This window comes from Sinohyriopsis cumingii, chromosome 19 (genome assembly GCF_028554795.1).
Source record: "Sinohyriopsis cumingii isolate HCF-2022 chromosome 19, ASM2855479v2, whole genome shotgun sequence".
NCBI classification, from domain to species: domain Eukaryota; kingdom Metazoa; phylum Mollusca; class Bivalvia; order Unionida; family Unionidae; genus Sinohyriopsis; species Sinohyriopsis cumingii.
Window position 1 is genome coordinate 50,270,074 of NC_142979.1, and position 13,898 is coordinate 50,283,971.

At 36.4% G+C, this 13,898-nt stretch overlaps 1 protein-coding gene across 9 annotated transcripts in view; it reads left to right on the forward strand.

Annotated features, from left to right (window-relative positions):
- The window catches only part of LOC149775686 (protein ABHD15-like), a 70,867-nt gene extending 64,155 nt beyond the window's left edge, over positions 1-6,712 (forward strand). For 8 of the 9 annotated variants that reach the window (XM_089944082.1, XM_089944083.1, XM_089944085.1 and 5 more), the window contains one exon: positions 4,989-6,712. In XM_089944082.1, coding sequence (XP_089800208.1) covers positions 5,231-6,433 — 1,203 coding nt within the window. In that variant the 5' untranslated portion in view covers positions 4,989-5,230 and the 3' untranslated portion in view covers positions 6,434-6,712. The remainder of the gene's footprint in view (positions 1-4,988) is intronic. The other variant, XM_089944090.1, reaches the window with a different exon arrangement.
- Positions 6,713-13,898: the final 7,186 nt, after the last annotated feature.

The following is a 13,898-nucleotide window of genomic DNA, read 5'->3' on the forward strand; positions in this document are numbered from 1 at the left end:
TTTTAAACAAGGTCAGGTTTTAGATCAACACCTGGAGTTTATAAACTAATAGTCAAAGTGATACCATTTTCTGAAAAAAGTATCATCTCTAGTGAATAAATTTACATTATAATATCATGTAATGAAAAATAATTTTTTTAAAACTCACAAACAATTAAATTGAAATAAATATATATTAAATCTGATATAATTAAATTTAATATACATAACACTACTATCCACATAGAAGTGAAGAAAATAATCCATTATCTACTATTAATACAGACGGGAAGAAAACACCCTTTATATACTATCCACATAGTGTAGGGACAAGGTTGTTTTGTTAAAGAATAAAACAAACACACATACACGCGTACATACAAACGTACGATGCCGTACAAAAACACACACACTCACACATACACACAAACACTCATAGCTTCACCTAAACCGAGCAGGAGATCTCGTAGTTAATTACAAAAGTTATTTATTGATTTGAGTAGTCAGCAGAGCTAGTCTATGTGATCCGTTATGTTTTAGAATATTTGTATATTTAGTGACATATGATTAGGTACGCTAAAGCTATGCGGATTAAAAAATTTGCGTAGCTTTAATGTCGCTACAATGTCCATAAATGTGTATCTATAAAGTCTCTTTTCTATGTCCTTTTCTATATCCCTTTTCTATGTCCCTGTTTTATTTGTTTGTATGGTGTCGCTAAAGTGTCAGATAGTAAGTAACACGAAAAGATCAGTTAGAGAGGTTCCGAACTTTTTGTCCCAGAATTTAACGGAGTCTAAACAAATCCCGGAACATTTCGTTGCATTGGTTTAGACTAAAATAGATAAACCTAGCAACTATTTATAGTCTTACTTGAGTTACGATCCTATTGAAACCCCTAGTATTTATTTATAGCTACAACCCGTGGAAAGTCCTATAAAAATACCCATGATCACATATTGTCACAGCTTGAGGAAATTTCTTTTGTGAAATGCTAGTATCTATCTATGGCTACAATTTGTGAAAATTCCTATGGAAAAACCCAAGTACATTTATAGTCACAAAATACAAACCTTATATATAGGGACTACGTTGCGTCTAAAATTTAGTCATTTGACTTTTGCAATCAGGATGAAACGATCGCATCATTTCATGGAGAAAGGAGAAGAAAGTAAGCGGCAGAAACGTGACTTACCGCCTCGCACAGTATATGAAGTCTTGGCTCATATTCATGACATGATGTTAAAGATGACATGAGTGAACCAGAATCAAGACCCAAAGAGGTCTATACCAAACTAAAGTCCACTAACATTACACCCTGAAAAGTACTACCGCTCCTCTAGATAATTTAGGACCACAGCCTGCACGTACACGGTGAAGTTTAAATATTTCAAGTCCGACGTACCGCTGAAGAATGAAGAAGAGTTCATCGCCAATGTGTGGGATTCTTTGTTAACCACATTTAAACGACAATTTCAAGCCAAAGAAGATGATATCTTGACTTTTCATTGATCACTACAATCTGAATTCCCCCGTTTGGATCAAGTTTAGCACGCCAGCAGAATTGACACCTTCCAAAGTAATTGACATAATTCAACACGTGCAGCAGTCCAAAGACAACATTCACATTACCGATGGTAAAGCAACACTGCACAGACCCACATTTCTTTTCCCCAAGGGACAGGACGCAAAAAGGTGTCATTGGTGGACATCTTCGCAGCACTAAAACGAGCCTTGTCCAAATTAACAATCCTCAAGATCAGATGTGTTTAGCCCTTGCCATAGTGGTAGGACGAACGTATACCGACAAGAACGACACAGTAGAATGGAAAAGACAACCTCAAGAAGTGCGCGGACCTCTGTTGTTTCGAGGCAAAAATTTCAAAGACGGAAAATATACTCACGTCTATCATCACGATGAACATTTCAATGCCATTACAAGTATCGCCGGATTCATGGGGTACAGTTATTACTGTGAGAAATGTGACCATGGCTATAACAATCGAGTGCAACATAAACATTATGGATTGAAATGCTCAGGATAATTGGCCTCTAAAACCTGTCTGGACGAAGGACATAAACGAGTGCATTCCATGCTTCTCAGCGCACTTTTCTTAGCCCAACCTGTTACCAAGAACATTTGAAGAAGCAAGGTTCATAGCAGAAAAGTGCTTGTCAACTCCTGAGATTGTGTCCTACTTGTGGACAAGGCATACGTACCAATAATGCCAAGGCTCACGTATGTTCAGGAAAGAAACGATGTCACATTTGTCACCAAATGGTGGACTTGGAACACAAATGATTCATTCAAAAATACCAACCTCAACAGGAATACGATGACCAGAAGAAAGGCAATTTCATCTTTTTCGATTTCAAATGCATGCAAGAAACCGACATTCACATTCCAAATCTCCGCGTGGCCCATCGAGCATGCGAGAAGTGCATCCAAGAATCGATCTCTAGTCAATGCCATCATTGAAGCAATATTCTTGGAGGACGTGAAATGATCTTTCGGGGACCGAATACCCTGACCGATTTCGCCAAATTGATCTTAGACCCTATCAACGAGACGTGGAGCCAAGAGGACATCGAACGTTATGGAGATTGTCATCGCAATGCCACGGTGATGGCTCACAATTTCTCGGGATACGATGGGCAGTTAGTTCTCAGATATAATACGGCACCAAGTACCAAACGTCCTAAAGTGTTATTGAACGAAGCCAAACTTATTTTCATGCAAGTGGGACAAGTGCACTTTAAAGATTCGATGAGTTACGTTACCATGCCTTTGAGTTGAATGCCTAAAACGTCTAGAATGACAGAAATGGGCAAAGGCTATTTCCGCACTTTTTCAATACCGAAGCCACCAAAAGGCCATTCTACCACGTTTGATGGTGGCTGACTACTACGACTCCGAGAACATGCGCACCGAACAACAAGAAGCTTTCTAATCCTGGTACCACTCTCATGCCTCTGTCTCCTTCGACTTTCAGGAATAAACGAATAAGTATTGTCGTTCCGACTTGGATATTTTACGACTTTCTGTGGAAACGTTTGAAAACTGTTCATGGAACACGGAGGGATTGATCCTTTGAAACAAGCCTGCACCATTGCCAAAGCGTGTTCCTTACTGTACCGCCAACGATTCATGCCCTAAAACACCCTGCCTGTCATCAACCCTCCAATGACCAACTTTGTCAAACTTCAATACACAGTCAAAACTCTGCACTGGCTTCATTACTTGTGCGAAAAGGAAGACAAATGGATCCAACACGCTCGCAATTGAGGTAGTGAAAAGACCATCCGAACGTATTCGGTGGATGGCTGTGTTCAACGGGTGCTTATTTCATGGATGTCTCATCTGCTACCCTCAACGTGGCACTAAATATCAGTTTTTTCAACGTACCATGGAAGACTTGTACCAGGCCCCTTGTCAACGGCATTTGAAGTTAGAACAGCAAGGATTCCAAGTGGTGGAAATAAATGTGTCAACACGAGTTCAATCACCGATCCTTAGTTTAAACGTGTCGTGGAAAGTTACAAGCTGTTGGAACCTCTGAGCCCGCGGGACAGTTTGTACGGAGTAAGGACGAATGCCACGTGTTTGCTGTAAGAAGCCGACGAGGAGAAAGAAGAAGAAATCAAATACTTGGACGTGTGTTCGCTGCATCCTTACGTGTGAAAATATCGGCACTTTTCCGCAGGTACACGCAATTGCTGATGGAACACATCGACCTGGACAACATTTGACATTACGAAGGATTGATTAAATGCAAAGTCTTGCCTCCCACGGACTTGTACCATACCGTTTTACCTCGACATTGCCAAGGAAAACTGCTGTTTCCTTTGCGTCGTACTTGTGCCGAAACGTGCAACCAAGACCATCCTTGTTATCACACCCAGGAAGAACGTACCTTGACAGGAACGTGGGTCTGCGTGGAATTGTTTAAAGCTCTGGACTTGGGATACCAAATGTTAGAAGTGTATGAAATTTACCACTTTCCCAATACAGAAAAACACAACCGGGGGGGGGGGGGGGCAGGAGAAAGGGCGAGACTCAGAAAGGCATTTTCGCAGACTACGTGGATGCCGTTTTAGAACTGAAACAAGAAGCCAGCGGTTATCTGTCCTGGTGTCACATTCCCGAAGACCAAACTAAATTCAGAGAAATACTTCGAATCGGAGGGCACCACTTTAGACCACGTGGAGAAACACGAAGGAAGGCGATCGTTTGCCAGTGTGATGTTGAATCGCTTGAGGGGTAAAATGACATATCTACCCATGTTAAATTCCCCTTGAGGCTAGAGTGTCCCACGATCTTGTTGACTGGGATTTCCATGGAGGCTAGGGTGTCTTGAGGCTAGAGTTGCCCACGACGTTTTGGACTGGGATTCCCATTTATACTAGGTTGCCTTGAGGCTATAGTTGTCCACGACCTATTTTGACTGGGATTTTCATTGAGGTTTGGGTGCTTTGAAGCTCGAGTTGCCCATGACCCTTTTGACTGGGATTTCCTTTTCCCCACTCTACTACTACAGTGTATATATATATATATATATATATATATATATATATATATATATATATATATATATATATATATATATATATATATATATATATATATATATACATACATACATACATACATACATACATACATGCACACATTGCATGTTTTAGAAATCTTGATCCTTTCGAGCATCCATTTACATTTATATACTTAACGTGACCAGTACTGTATTATTGGATTTTTAAAAAAGGTATAAATATTTATTTGTAGCACTTGCTAATAAAATGCATCACAATACAGGTATTTACTTCGATCGTTCATAAATATGCATTCTTCTATCGATCGCGTAATTCAGTCTCTTTTAAATTATAGTCATTTTTATTTCGAAAGACATTGGGTATTTAATTTTTACAACCGCCTGTTGGGAATCCATTGTTTCTGTCGTTGTCTTCCTGACCTTTAGATTAAATTGTTATCAATTGCATTTTTATTTCAGATTTGATTCGTTTTCCTACGGGCCAGAAACGGAATAGCTAGCGGTTCTGAATAAACACCAGACCCACTCCGGCAGCTTTTTTCAGCTACACAACTTGTTCGAAAGCATTTTCCAATAGGGTTTTGGTATGAGAACACGCTAGATTTTCCTAAAGTACTGACAATTAAAAACTGACAGTCGGGAAATATAATCTGTGGTAATATCGACAAGCTTTATTGAATGGTTACCAGGAACAGGGCTATATGGATAACAATGACACGACTGTGAGACTGTCTCCAGTAGGAAAGACAACCGATATGATGTACTTCGGAATGCTAGATTTGTCCTTCACTGTTGTTATCGGACTTGTCGGATCAGTTCTGATCTCGGCTATTATATATTTCAAATCCATATTTACACCGAGAGAAATATACCCCCAGCTGATCTGGAAGGAATCGAGTTTGACCAAGCATTTGTTGAAAAAATGCCATCGCTTTAAGAAACCTTTTCGGGCAAGCGTGTTAGCACCTTCCACTACTATGCAAACATTGTTAGCATACTTTCTTCCAGCTGCGGATGTATATTTTGAAAGGGAATACATACAAATGAATGATAAGGGGATCGTAGCTCTTGACTGGATGATGAATTCTGGTTTCAAAGTGAAGAAATATAGTCCAATTATAATAGTGTTTCCTCGATTGACAGGGGATGCATTAAGTGTGAGCTACATATGCTTAAGAGGAGCCAGGAAGGGGTTCAGGACTGTCGTCTTCAACAGAAGAGGACACGGTGGGAGCTTTTTGATGACACCAAAGTTAACTAGCTGTGGAGACCCGTCAGACGTACGTCAGGTAATACAATACATGCGACTAAAATATCCCAGGGTCCAGATTGCGTCCATAGCAATCGGAGGAGGTTGCGTACAGTTGTTTTCGTATCTTGGCGAGTACGGATCATCCTCCATTCTCAAAGCCGGCGTTTGTATATCCCCTACGTACGACGTTCAAGACGAGTCAAAGGAAAGCATTCCTAAGATTTACGAAATATTACTCTTACTGAGCTTGAAAAAGACTCTACTACAGAATTCCAAATCACTTTCAAAAACTATCGATATAACGAAAGCCCTATCTTGCTGGACGTTGAACGAGTTTGACTATCATGTATACTGTAAACCCAGTGGAATAGAGTCAATGCAAGCATTCCTGGAAAAGAACGATCCCATGCGAGATGTGGACGAGATTTCAGTGCCTGTAATGTGTATCAACAGTGAAGATGACGCAGTTTCGTCTAAAGATAACATTCCATATGACATTTTTAAGTTCTATCCTAATATGCTCCTTGTACAGTTGGAAAAAGGTGGACATTGTGGATTTCTAGAGGGTGTACCGCCTCGCTCTTGGGCAGAAAAGATGGCGGTAGAATACATCGACGCGGTTCTTGAATTTACACAGATAAACAAAGTTTAGCAAGTCATGTGACCTGCATAAACAGATTGCTCACTCATATATTGTCCATGAGATTAACATCAGTTAAGTTTTATTATTAGTCTATTTCTATCTGAATTTCGTTCAAGCATTATCATAACACGATCTGTGATATTTTAGCTACAAGCTGAATACATACATTTGTCTACTAGCATAACAATCTATTTTAATGTTTTAAGCAGTAACGTTCTTTTTGTTGCAATCATTTATATATTGTTCTTCTTTTTAATGCTAAAATAAACGAAGACTCATCGCGCGTCATTTTCTCTCTACTTTTGTTTCTTTTTCGAAGACAGGAAAAGCTGTCGCCCAAAATAAGTTTTATTTGACAAGAAAAAATAGCTGAATCAGCTGGCATATAGTCGGTCTTGTTTTAGGTAAATACATTACTAAATGGGCATTGACACATTAAAACTACTTGTAAAATTAGGAGGCTTTGACCCCTATGCCAAATTATTCTTTATACTCACGATAAAGATCGAAACCTTATTTAATGGCTCTGATCTTTCACTTTTTTTAATTCTGTTTCTAAAAGTAAATAGTTTTGAACCTCAAAGGTCAGATGCACTCTGAATATGTTGCCTACAGATGAATATTTGTTTTACTTGACTGTATATTATTTCCCTAGTTTTCTATAAGATATTAATTTCGTTAGCCATTGTTACAAATAGGTATATCAATGTGAAGAATTTCGTAATTTCTTCAGAAACGGAAGATTGTCTTCAAGATATCCCAAAACATTGGTTCGTAACACACACACACACACACACACACACACACACACAACATATATGATTATATTGTTATGTATAATAAATTTGCATTGTTTGTTAGCTTTTTATTCATTATATGCTATGGATAATTGTATTTTGGACTTTACCTTGTCCACAATCAAGTTTGATTTCTACCTGGCTTGAATCATTGATTTTTTTTTAAACAACACGTTTATCTCAATCTGACTAGAGAACATTGGAAATTCTCCATGAATTGCCGGGTCTACCTGTTGTTTATCACATCTGATATCATAATTTTAGCAACAGACTTTCAAATTATAACTTAGATTTTATCTTATAAACATTTCTAACCTTTCCTGAATGAAAGTTTCCATTAGCTAAATGGGATTTTTAAAAAAATGGTAATTATGACTTGAGATCAAGTAGAGGGCTATATAACCTTGTTTATCTATAAAGTATTCATTCGTGCTTTAAGATCTTACCAGAATCAGTTTGTATTATTGTTGTGTTAGTTATTTCCTTAAGGTTGAAATTTATTTATTCAATTTACTTAAGTCAAGTGATTCTTCTCTGGAAATACAAAGTGCTCAAAGCTAACATTCTTGAATTAATTGCGAAATTCCAATAAGGATACTTTCTAGTATATTATTTTTGTGATTCAACAAAAGACTGTTGACACATCATTACTATTCAGGCGATAACAGGCACATCAACACTTTCAGCGTTGGATTTATTTTGGAATACCACTGAAACTTATTCAGAACGTAATTCTTTATGGCTTGTGTTAGAAATGCTACGATTATATGGGATTTAATTCGCAATATCGTAAGTTCTGCTTTTACATTTCACTTTGTATTTTAGTTGAAATTTTTAAAACTTGTAGGTGTTCTTTTACTTATTTTAAGACAATAGAGTCCTAATAATATCATATTGGAGATTTCTTTATTTGTTTCTTTTTTTTAAACGTCACTATTTTTTTAAGTGAGATTTTTTAGGACATAGAGTTAGAATATTCACTGTATAATTTATTTCGTTGGATAAAATTATTATTTTGTATGAATGGCATGACAAAGTAGTGATTAAATTAACAAATCACTTGGAATTGTACCAAAGGGAGATAATTAAGTCAGTGAGCTATCCAGACTTATTGTGCTGCTAAAGAAAAGAATGAATGAAAATGAAAGAAAGAGAATTTATTTAAATTCACTTTTTAAATAACTATCGGTCTATAAATGGGTTCTTTATTGGGTTGATGGGAGGATGTGAGCGAGAAGTGATCTTTCGTTATTGTGAAACCGATTGGTAATATCATGTGCGCGAGGAGTGTCTTTCTTTTCGTGTTAAGTTTGCAAACAAAACTATTAAATCTTGGACTAAACCTTGGATTTAAAGGTGTTGCGATTATATGGTCCTAAACTAAGCAACAGAAAGATCATAAACCAACAAGTTCTGTAAAACGTTATAAATTATTTATTTATCAAAGTTATAAATGAAAATGTGAGAGGAACTAAAAGTATTATAAAGTGAGTCCAAAATAAGGCTGACAGAGTTCTATAAAGTCCAATAGAACGAAAAGTTCTATATAAATTTCAGACCTGAAGTTGTACTGGTCCGCCAAGAATAACGACGTCAAACTGGTGTTGTCCATGACTCCATTGAATAATTCACAACATTTCCAGAATAATATCATAGTCCAATTAGTACTTTCTATTTCCAATGAACAACCCAAACAAATGTTTTTTCTTTCATGTAATAATGTAAGTACAAGAAAACAAGACGTCTGCTGACTTGACGTTACAACAGGAACACAAGAAATAGGAATAAGAAAATTTCCCTGTTCGAGCTACGTATGTACAGGCGAGAAGCAGTTAAACTCGCATAATATCAGTACTACCTACGTGACAAATCGTAAATTTCAAACATCGTAGAAGAACTCACATGAATCAAGCCATCCAATAGGAGTTAACTAAATTCTTCTAAGATACCAGGCCGACCTGTCCAATAGGAAAAAGGCCGAATCTTATAGACATATTTACAAATAATTCCATTATTAGTAACTGTCAAGACGTACGCACGCATCTATTTATAGACCCTATGCGGTTGTACGATCTTTAATATCTTAAAATATACCCAATCACGTACGTCAAATCCAGCAATAGATAATCAATACAATTTACAGCCATGTTTACAAATTACAAATATTATAAACAAATTTATGTACCAGGAGTCTCAAAAAATTTAGTTATACATAGCAAAGACGAAAAATAAAATAAAACTGAAGCTTGTAGTCTTTATTCGACGAAACCCATCACTAATTAATGATGGTCACTTTGATGGCAGTATGCGGACCGATGTAAGTATTCATTAGTTTGGACGCGCAATTGTTCCGCATAATTCTTTTAGTTCTAATAATACGCAATACGTTCTAGCTGAGACTCCGCATGCTGGCTGCAATTCGGCTCTAGTTTCGAGTTTCAAATCGTATCTCGATAGCCAGGATCCACCTGTACATCTGCGTAATCCATTTTAACGAGGGATCAATATCTGAGTTTCGGAGAATGATGACTATGAAATTAACACACAGTTCATGCAGGGATTAAGCATCTAATTTCATAATACCAAAAGATAATTAAATAAATAAATGTAAGACAATTCAAACAAATTAAATTTCAAATAATATACTGAGTACATTTTCTAAAGAGAGTATTTAAAAGGTTAAGAACAATCCTGTTTCAAGCTCTTTATATTATGCAACACTACATATTTCAGTCGATTTATTAAAGTAAGTTGTGCACTCGAACAACTGTAGGATCGCTGTTGTAAAACCCCAAACCACAGACCTCCAATTGCTAAATTCAGTAGACATGACCCACGCTGAAAAATATATATACGAAACTGGTTGACAATTTTTGGTGGAGCGTGGTTTATGATGCTACGAGCATTAGAAAGAAATTACACAACTAGTTGTGGTAAGGTAAATAGTTCAAAAGCTAAATTTTGGACATTGAATAAAGAATCCAGCACAGAACGAACCCGAATTCAAATTTTTCAATTATCAGCTAATTTTTATGATCAATAGCATTAATTCACCACCAGATTAAAATTCGTTCTCTGCATTAAAGAGAATATAAAAATGGAGGACACTGTTTCTCCCAAGCATATGGAATGACAGGTACGTGTCCTGAAGTTCTCTACCTCCACCCCATTACTTTCATAACCCGGATATCATGATCCAATATGGCTGACTCCAATCTGCCAATTTTCAATTCCGGCATATTTATTCATTAAAGGAACAACCTCTGCAAACAATCACTGGCAGTTCTAGCTCCCATTACTGCTCAAATGACTCTGCCCTACATTACACATGTTCAGAAGACAATGGACATAGGACTCATTATATAAACTTGGTCACAATAGATGTCTTAGAGGCATTGGGGGTGGGGTAATAAAAATGACATGTCAGTTTTGTCCATAAATACTCCGATATGCAAAATAAATAGAAATTTATAAGTAAAAAAATCACGACGTATAGTCAAGTCCTTTCATGACGTACAGTCACATCCCCGCGCTTATTAAACTTTGTAACCAAGCAAACGAATAGCAGTCTGTGAGAAACAATAATTGATTTGCAATGCAAAAGCATGTGCTACAAAAATATTCACGGGGATGTCAGAAACAGAAAGGAAGAACCTAAGACAAACGAATGAAATAATAGCACGAGATTTTATGGAAAAATAATTAGATATTGCGATCACCAAATTCGTTTAGAATGAGTTCACAGACTTAAGCAAAGAAACAAACAAGCAAACAAAATCTCCAACAAAACAAATGATAAACAGAAGCATGGTAGAGCTACTGTCTCACTACCCAGATCTCGACCTAAATTTACTTATTTTTAGGAGAAGGAAAATTGTGAAACAAGCACCTCTGGAAAAAATAAGAAATATGGGATCAGAGATCAATTTTCAAAATATGTAATGAAAACTAAGAAAAAATATTTCTTGCATAGTATATAAAAACTAGAAGAGAACATCTACATGCACACTTAATCAAATTGTACCACAACCGCAAACTTGTTACAGTGCAAGAGGCCAACTATTCTGTTGGACCCCATCTAGACTCCAACTACCCGAAATTAACTGAGAAACTGAAATCAACCTAAAGAACCGTATTCAGCTACACAAAACTATGAAACAAAGCTGATTCCTGCGCTAACATCGTGCAAGTGAATCACAACGAAAAACCATGACAGCAGCAACTGGTAAAAGTGGGAACGGCGCTGAATGAACTTGTCCATTGTTTAGGGTTACCTATGTAGCTCCCGTAAACAAATAACTCTGGTGTCTAAATGAAAACAAACGTAAGGTCAACTTTTTCTTTTTGAACGTGCGTGGTTTAAAAAGTAGGGTAAAGTATCCTGATAAGTAAACCTGATCTTCAATGTATCGTTAAAGCCAAACTTCCAGAATGAGGTATAACTTGTGTTGAGAATCATGAGATAAAGGAATTAAAATTTGGCTACAGTTCTATATGTGGTGGTATAACTCCCTGTTTAGGAAATAAATTATTCATCAAATTATTTTCAGCTCAGATAATATATTCTGGTTTAAAGCTTCCGTACTAAAGATGATTTTATATTTGGGGTTGTTTATTAAATTAAAATAAACGTTCTGAACAGCAAAACTTCGGATATTGCTGATTTTATTACATTATCAGCAAACGCTGACAACACTGAAAACTTTGATGAAATCATTTTTATTGCTTTAACAGCGAACAGCGTCTCATTAATAATGCCATCCCAATCAAAAGACATACTTGTGATAAATAGCAGAAGGTCAAATAGCAATAGCAAATCAGATGTATAGATATATTAAAGCAAGGGACATTAATCATGTCTTACCAATTAAAATTGTATTACTTTACTGAGTTGTCTCAAATAAGTTGACTAATTCTCGGTACATAAGAAATTTGTTTTTACTTCTACAATAAAATATCCTTTTTATCTGAGGCACGTGCGAATATTTGTTAAAGATTCCCCGCAACTGATAATACGGTTGTGCTAAATGCCTTAATAGAAAGTTTAAGTAGGAGAAATAAAACATTGTTTGTACTTATTTTTCTCAAGCTTTCAACAGGGTATGGCTTATGGAACATTTGATCATATAAATTGGAAAATGCTAAGTGTACTAAAGAATGTGTCTATGGATGAAAAGACTTGAATCTGGATAGATATCGTGTATATTCTGGTGAAATCGAAGAGCTAGACAAGTGGAAAATCATTCTCCTGTATTGTTTGACACGTAATTAAATGACACTGAACATACTTGGAGCTTGACTTAACTGGCGCTACCTTTGGCTTATTGGCGTTACAGCTGGTTTATTTGATGGAGATAATGAAAGATATTTTGAACTATGTGTCGTAGTATACGCAGACCATACGATTGTATTTTCACATAATCCGAATCCAAGAGATACGTAAAATAGTGTGAATGTCTTCTATAATTACTGCACAAAGATAAAAGATTATCGCTAACTCAAGAAAAGCAAAGATAGAATCTTTGGTAAATGTAGACATAAATAAAACGTGATGTTCAAATTAGGAGAATCGGAAGTTGAAAGTCTGAGAAATTATAAATATTTAGGACTGACCCTTACGAAGAAAGGTAGGTATTTGGAGGGAATTATATACGCAATTAGTGGCGCCAGGAACGCAATGTAGCTTCTTAGGACATGAATATTAAATCTTAATTTACCTGTAGACTGTCAGCGTCAAGGGTTGATAGTTCTAGTTCTTGCAACAACAAACATATGGCGAAAAGGGTTCTTGCATAGTTTCCAAAATGTTCTAAAAATTTAAAGAATCTGTTCCTACATATGTACTTCATGGTTAACTTGTCAGAACTGCACTAAATCTACAAATAAAAATGGAATTGGCTGACTGTTGCATAAATATCATTAATTGTAAGCAAAGCAAACTATCTTATGTCATGTATCTGATACTATTCAAGGATGTTTCCAACATCGCGCGCAAAATTGTCTGAATTTTCTATTCTCTATAATTAATCCTATAAACCTTGATTTCTTTCATAGAATCCGGAAAGACTGCATATATAGATGAGAATTAATTACTAGGTCGTCATGCGAGTGTGTCTGCTACACACGAGTGCATATAACACCGACTCAGTGGCATCACTTTTTTGTGACGTGTGCTTGGTCGTGATGAAATACGAACTGGTGTGTGCAGGCAAGGTGATGGGTGCCGTTTACCCGCGGAACTGGGTCCGAATCTACGTAGAGTACGAATAAAAATGCTCTAACCTGTACGATAGTATTATTCGTATTAAATATTAATTCTGACTCTTATTATCAAGCATTCTCCGATATAATCCAGGGATAGCACTTTCCGTTCTGTTTGGTGTGTATATATATATTTGACAAATTGTGTGTTGTCCGCTGCAAAATGAAACGAGACACCAGCTTTTAGGAGAAAACTTGTTTTAAAAAGTCTTAATCATTGTTTGTTCTCTGCTTAATATTTCAACAGCTCTTTCATTATTATTACATAAATATTTTTTTGGACTTTAGCTTCATTTTCAAATCTTACTTCAGATTTAATGAATCTAATTTAAAGTTTCTTCTCATTTCCTGTTTCGTATGGTTGGATAGTATGAGATGGTGTCTGCGATTTAGAAATTTTCCCTTTTTAGCAATAG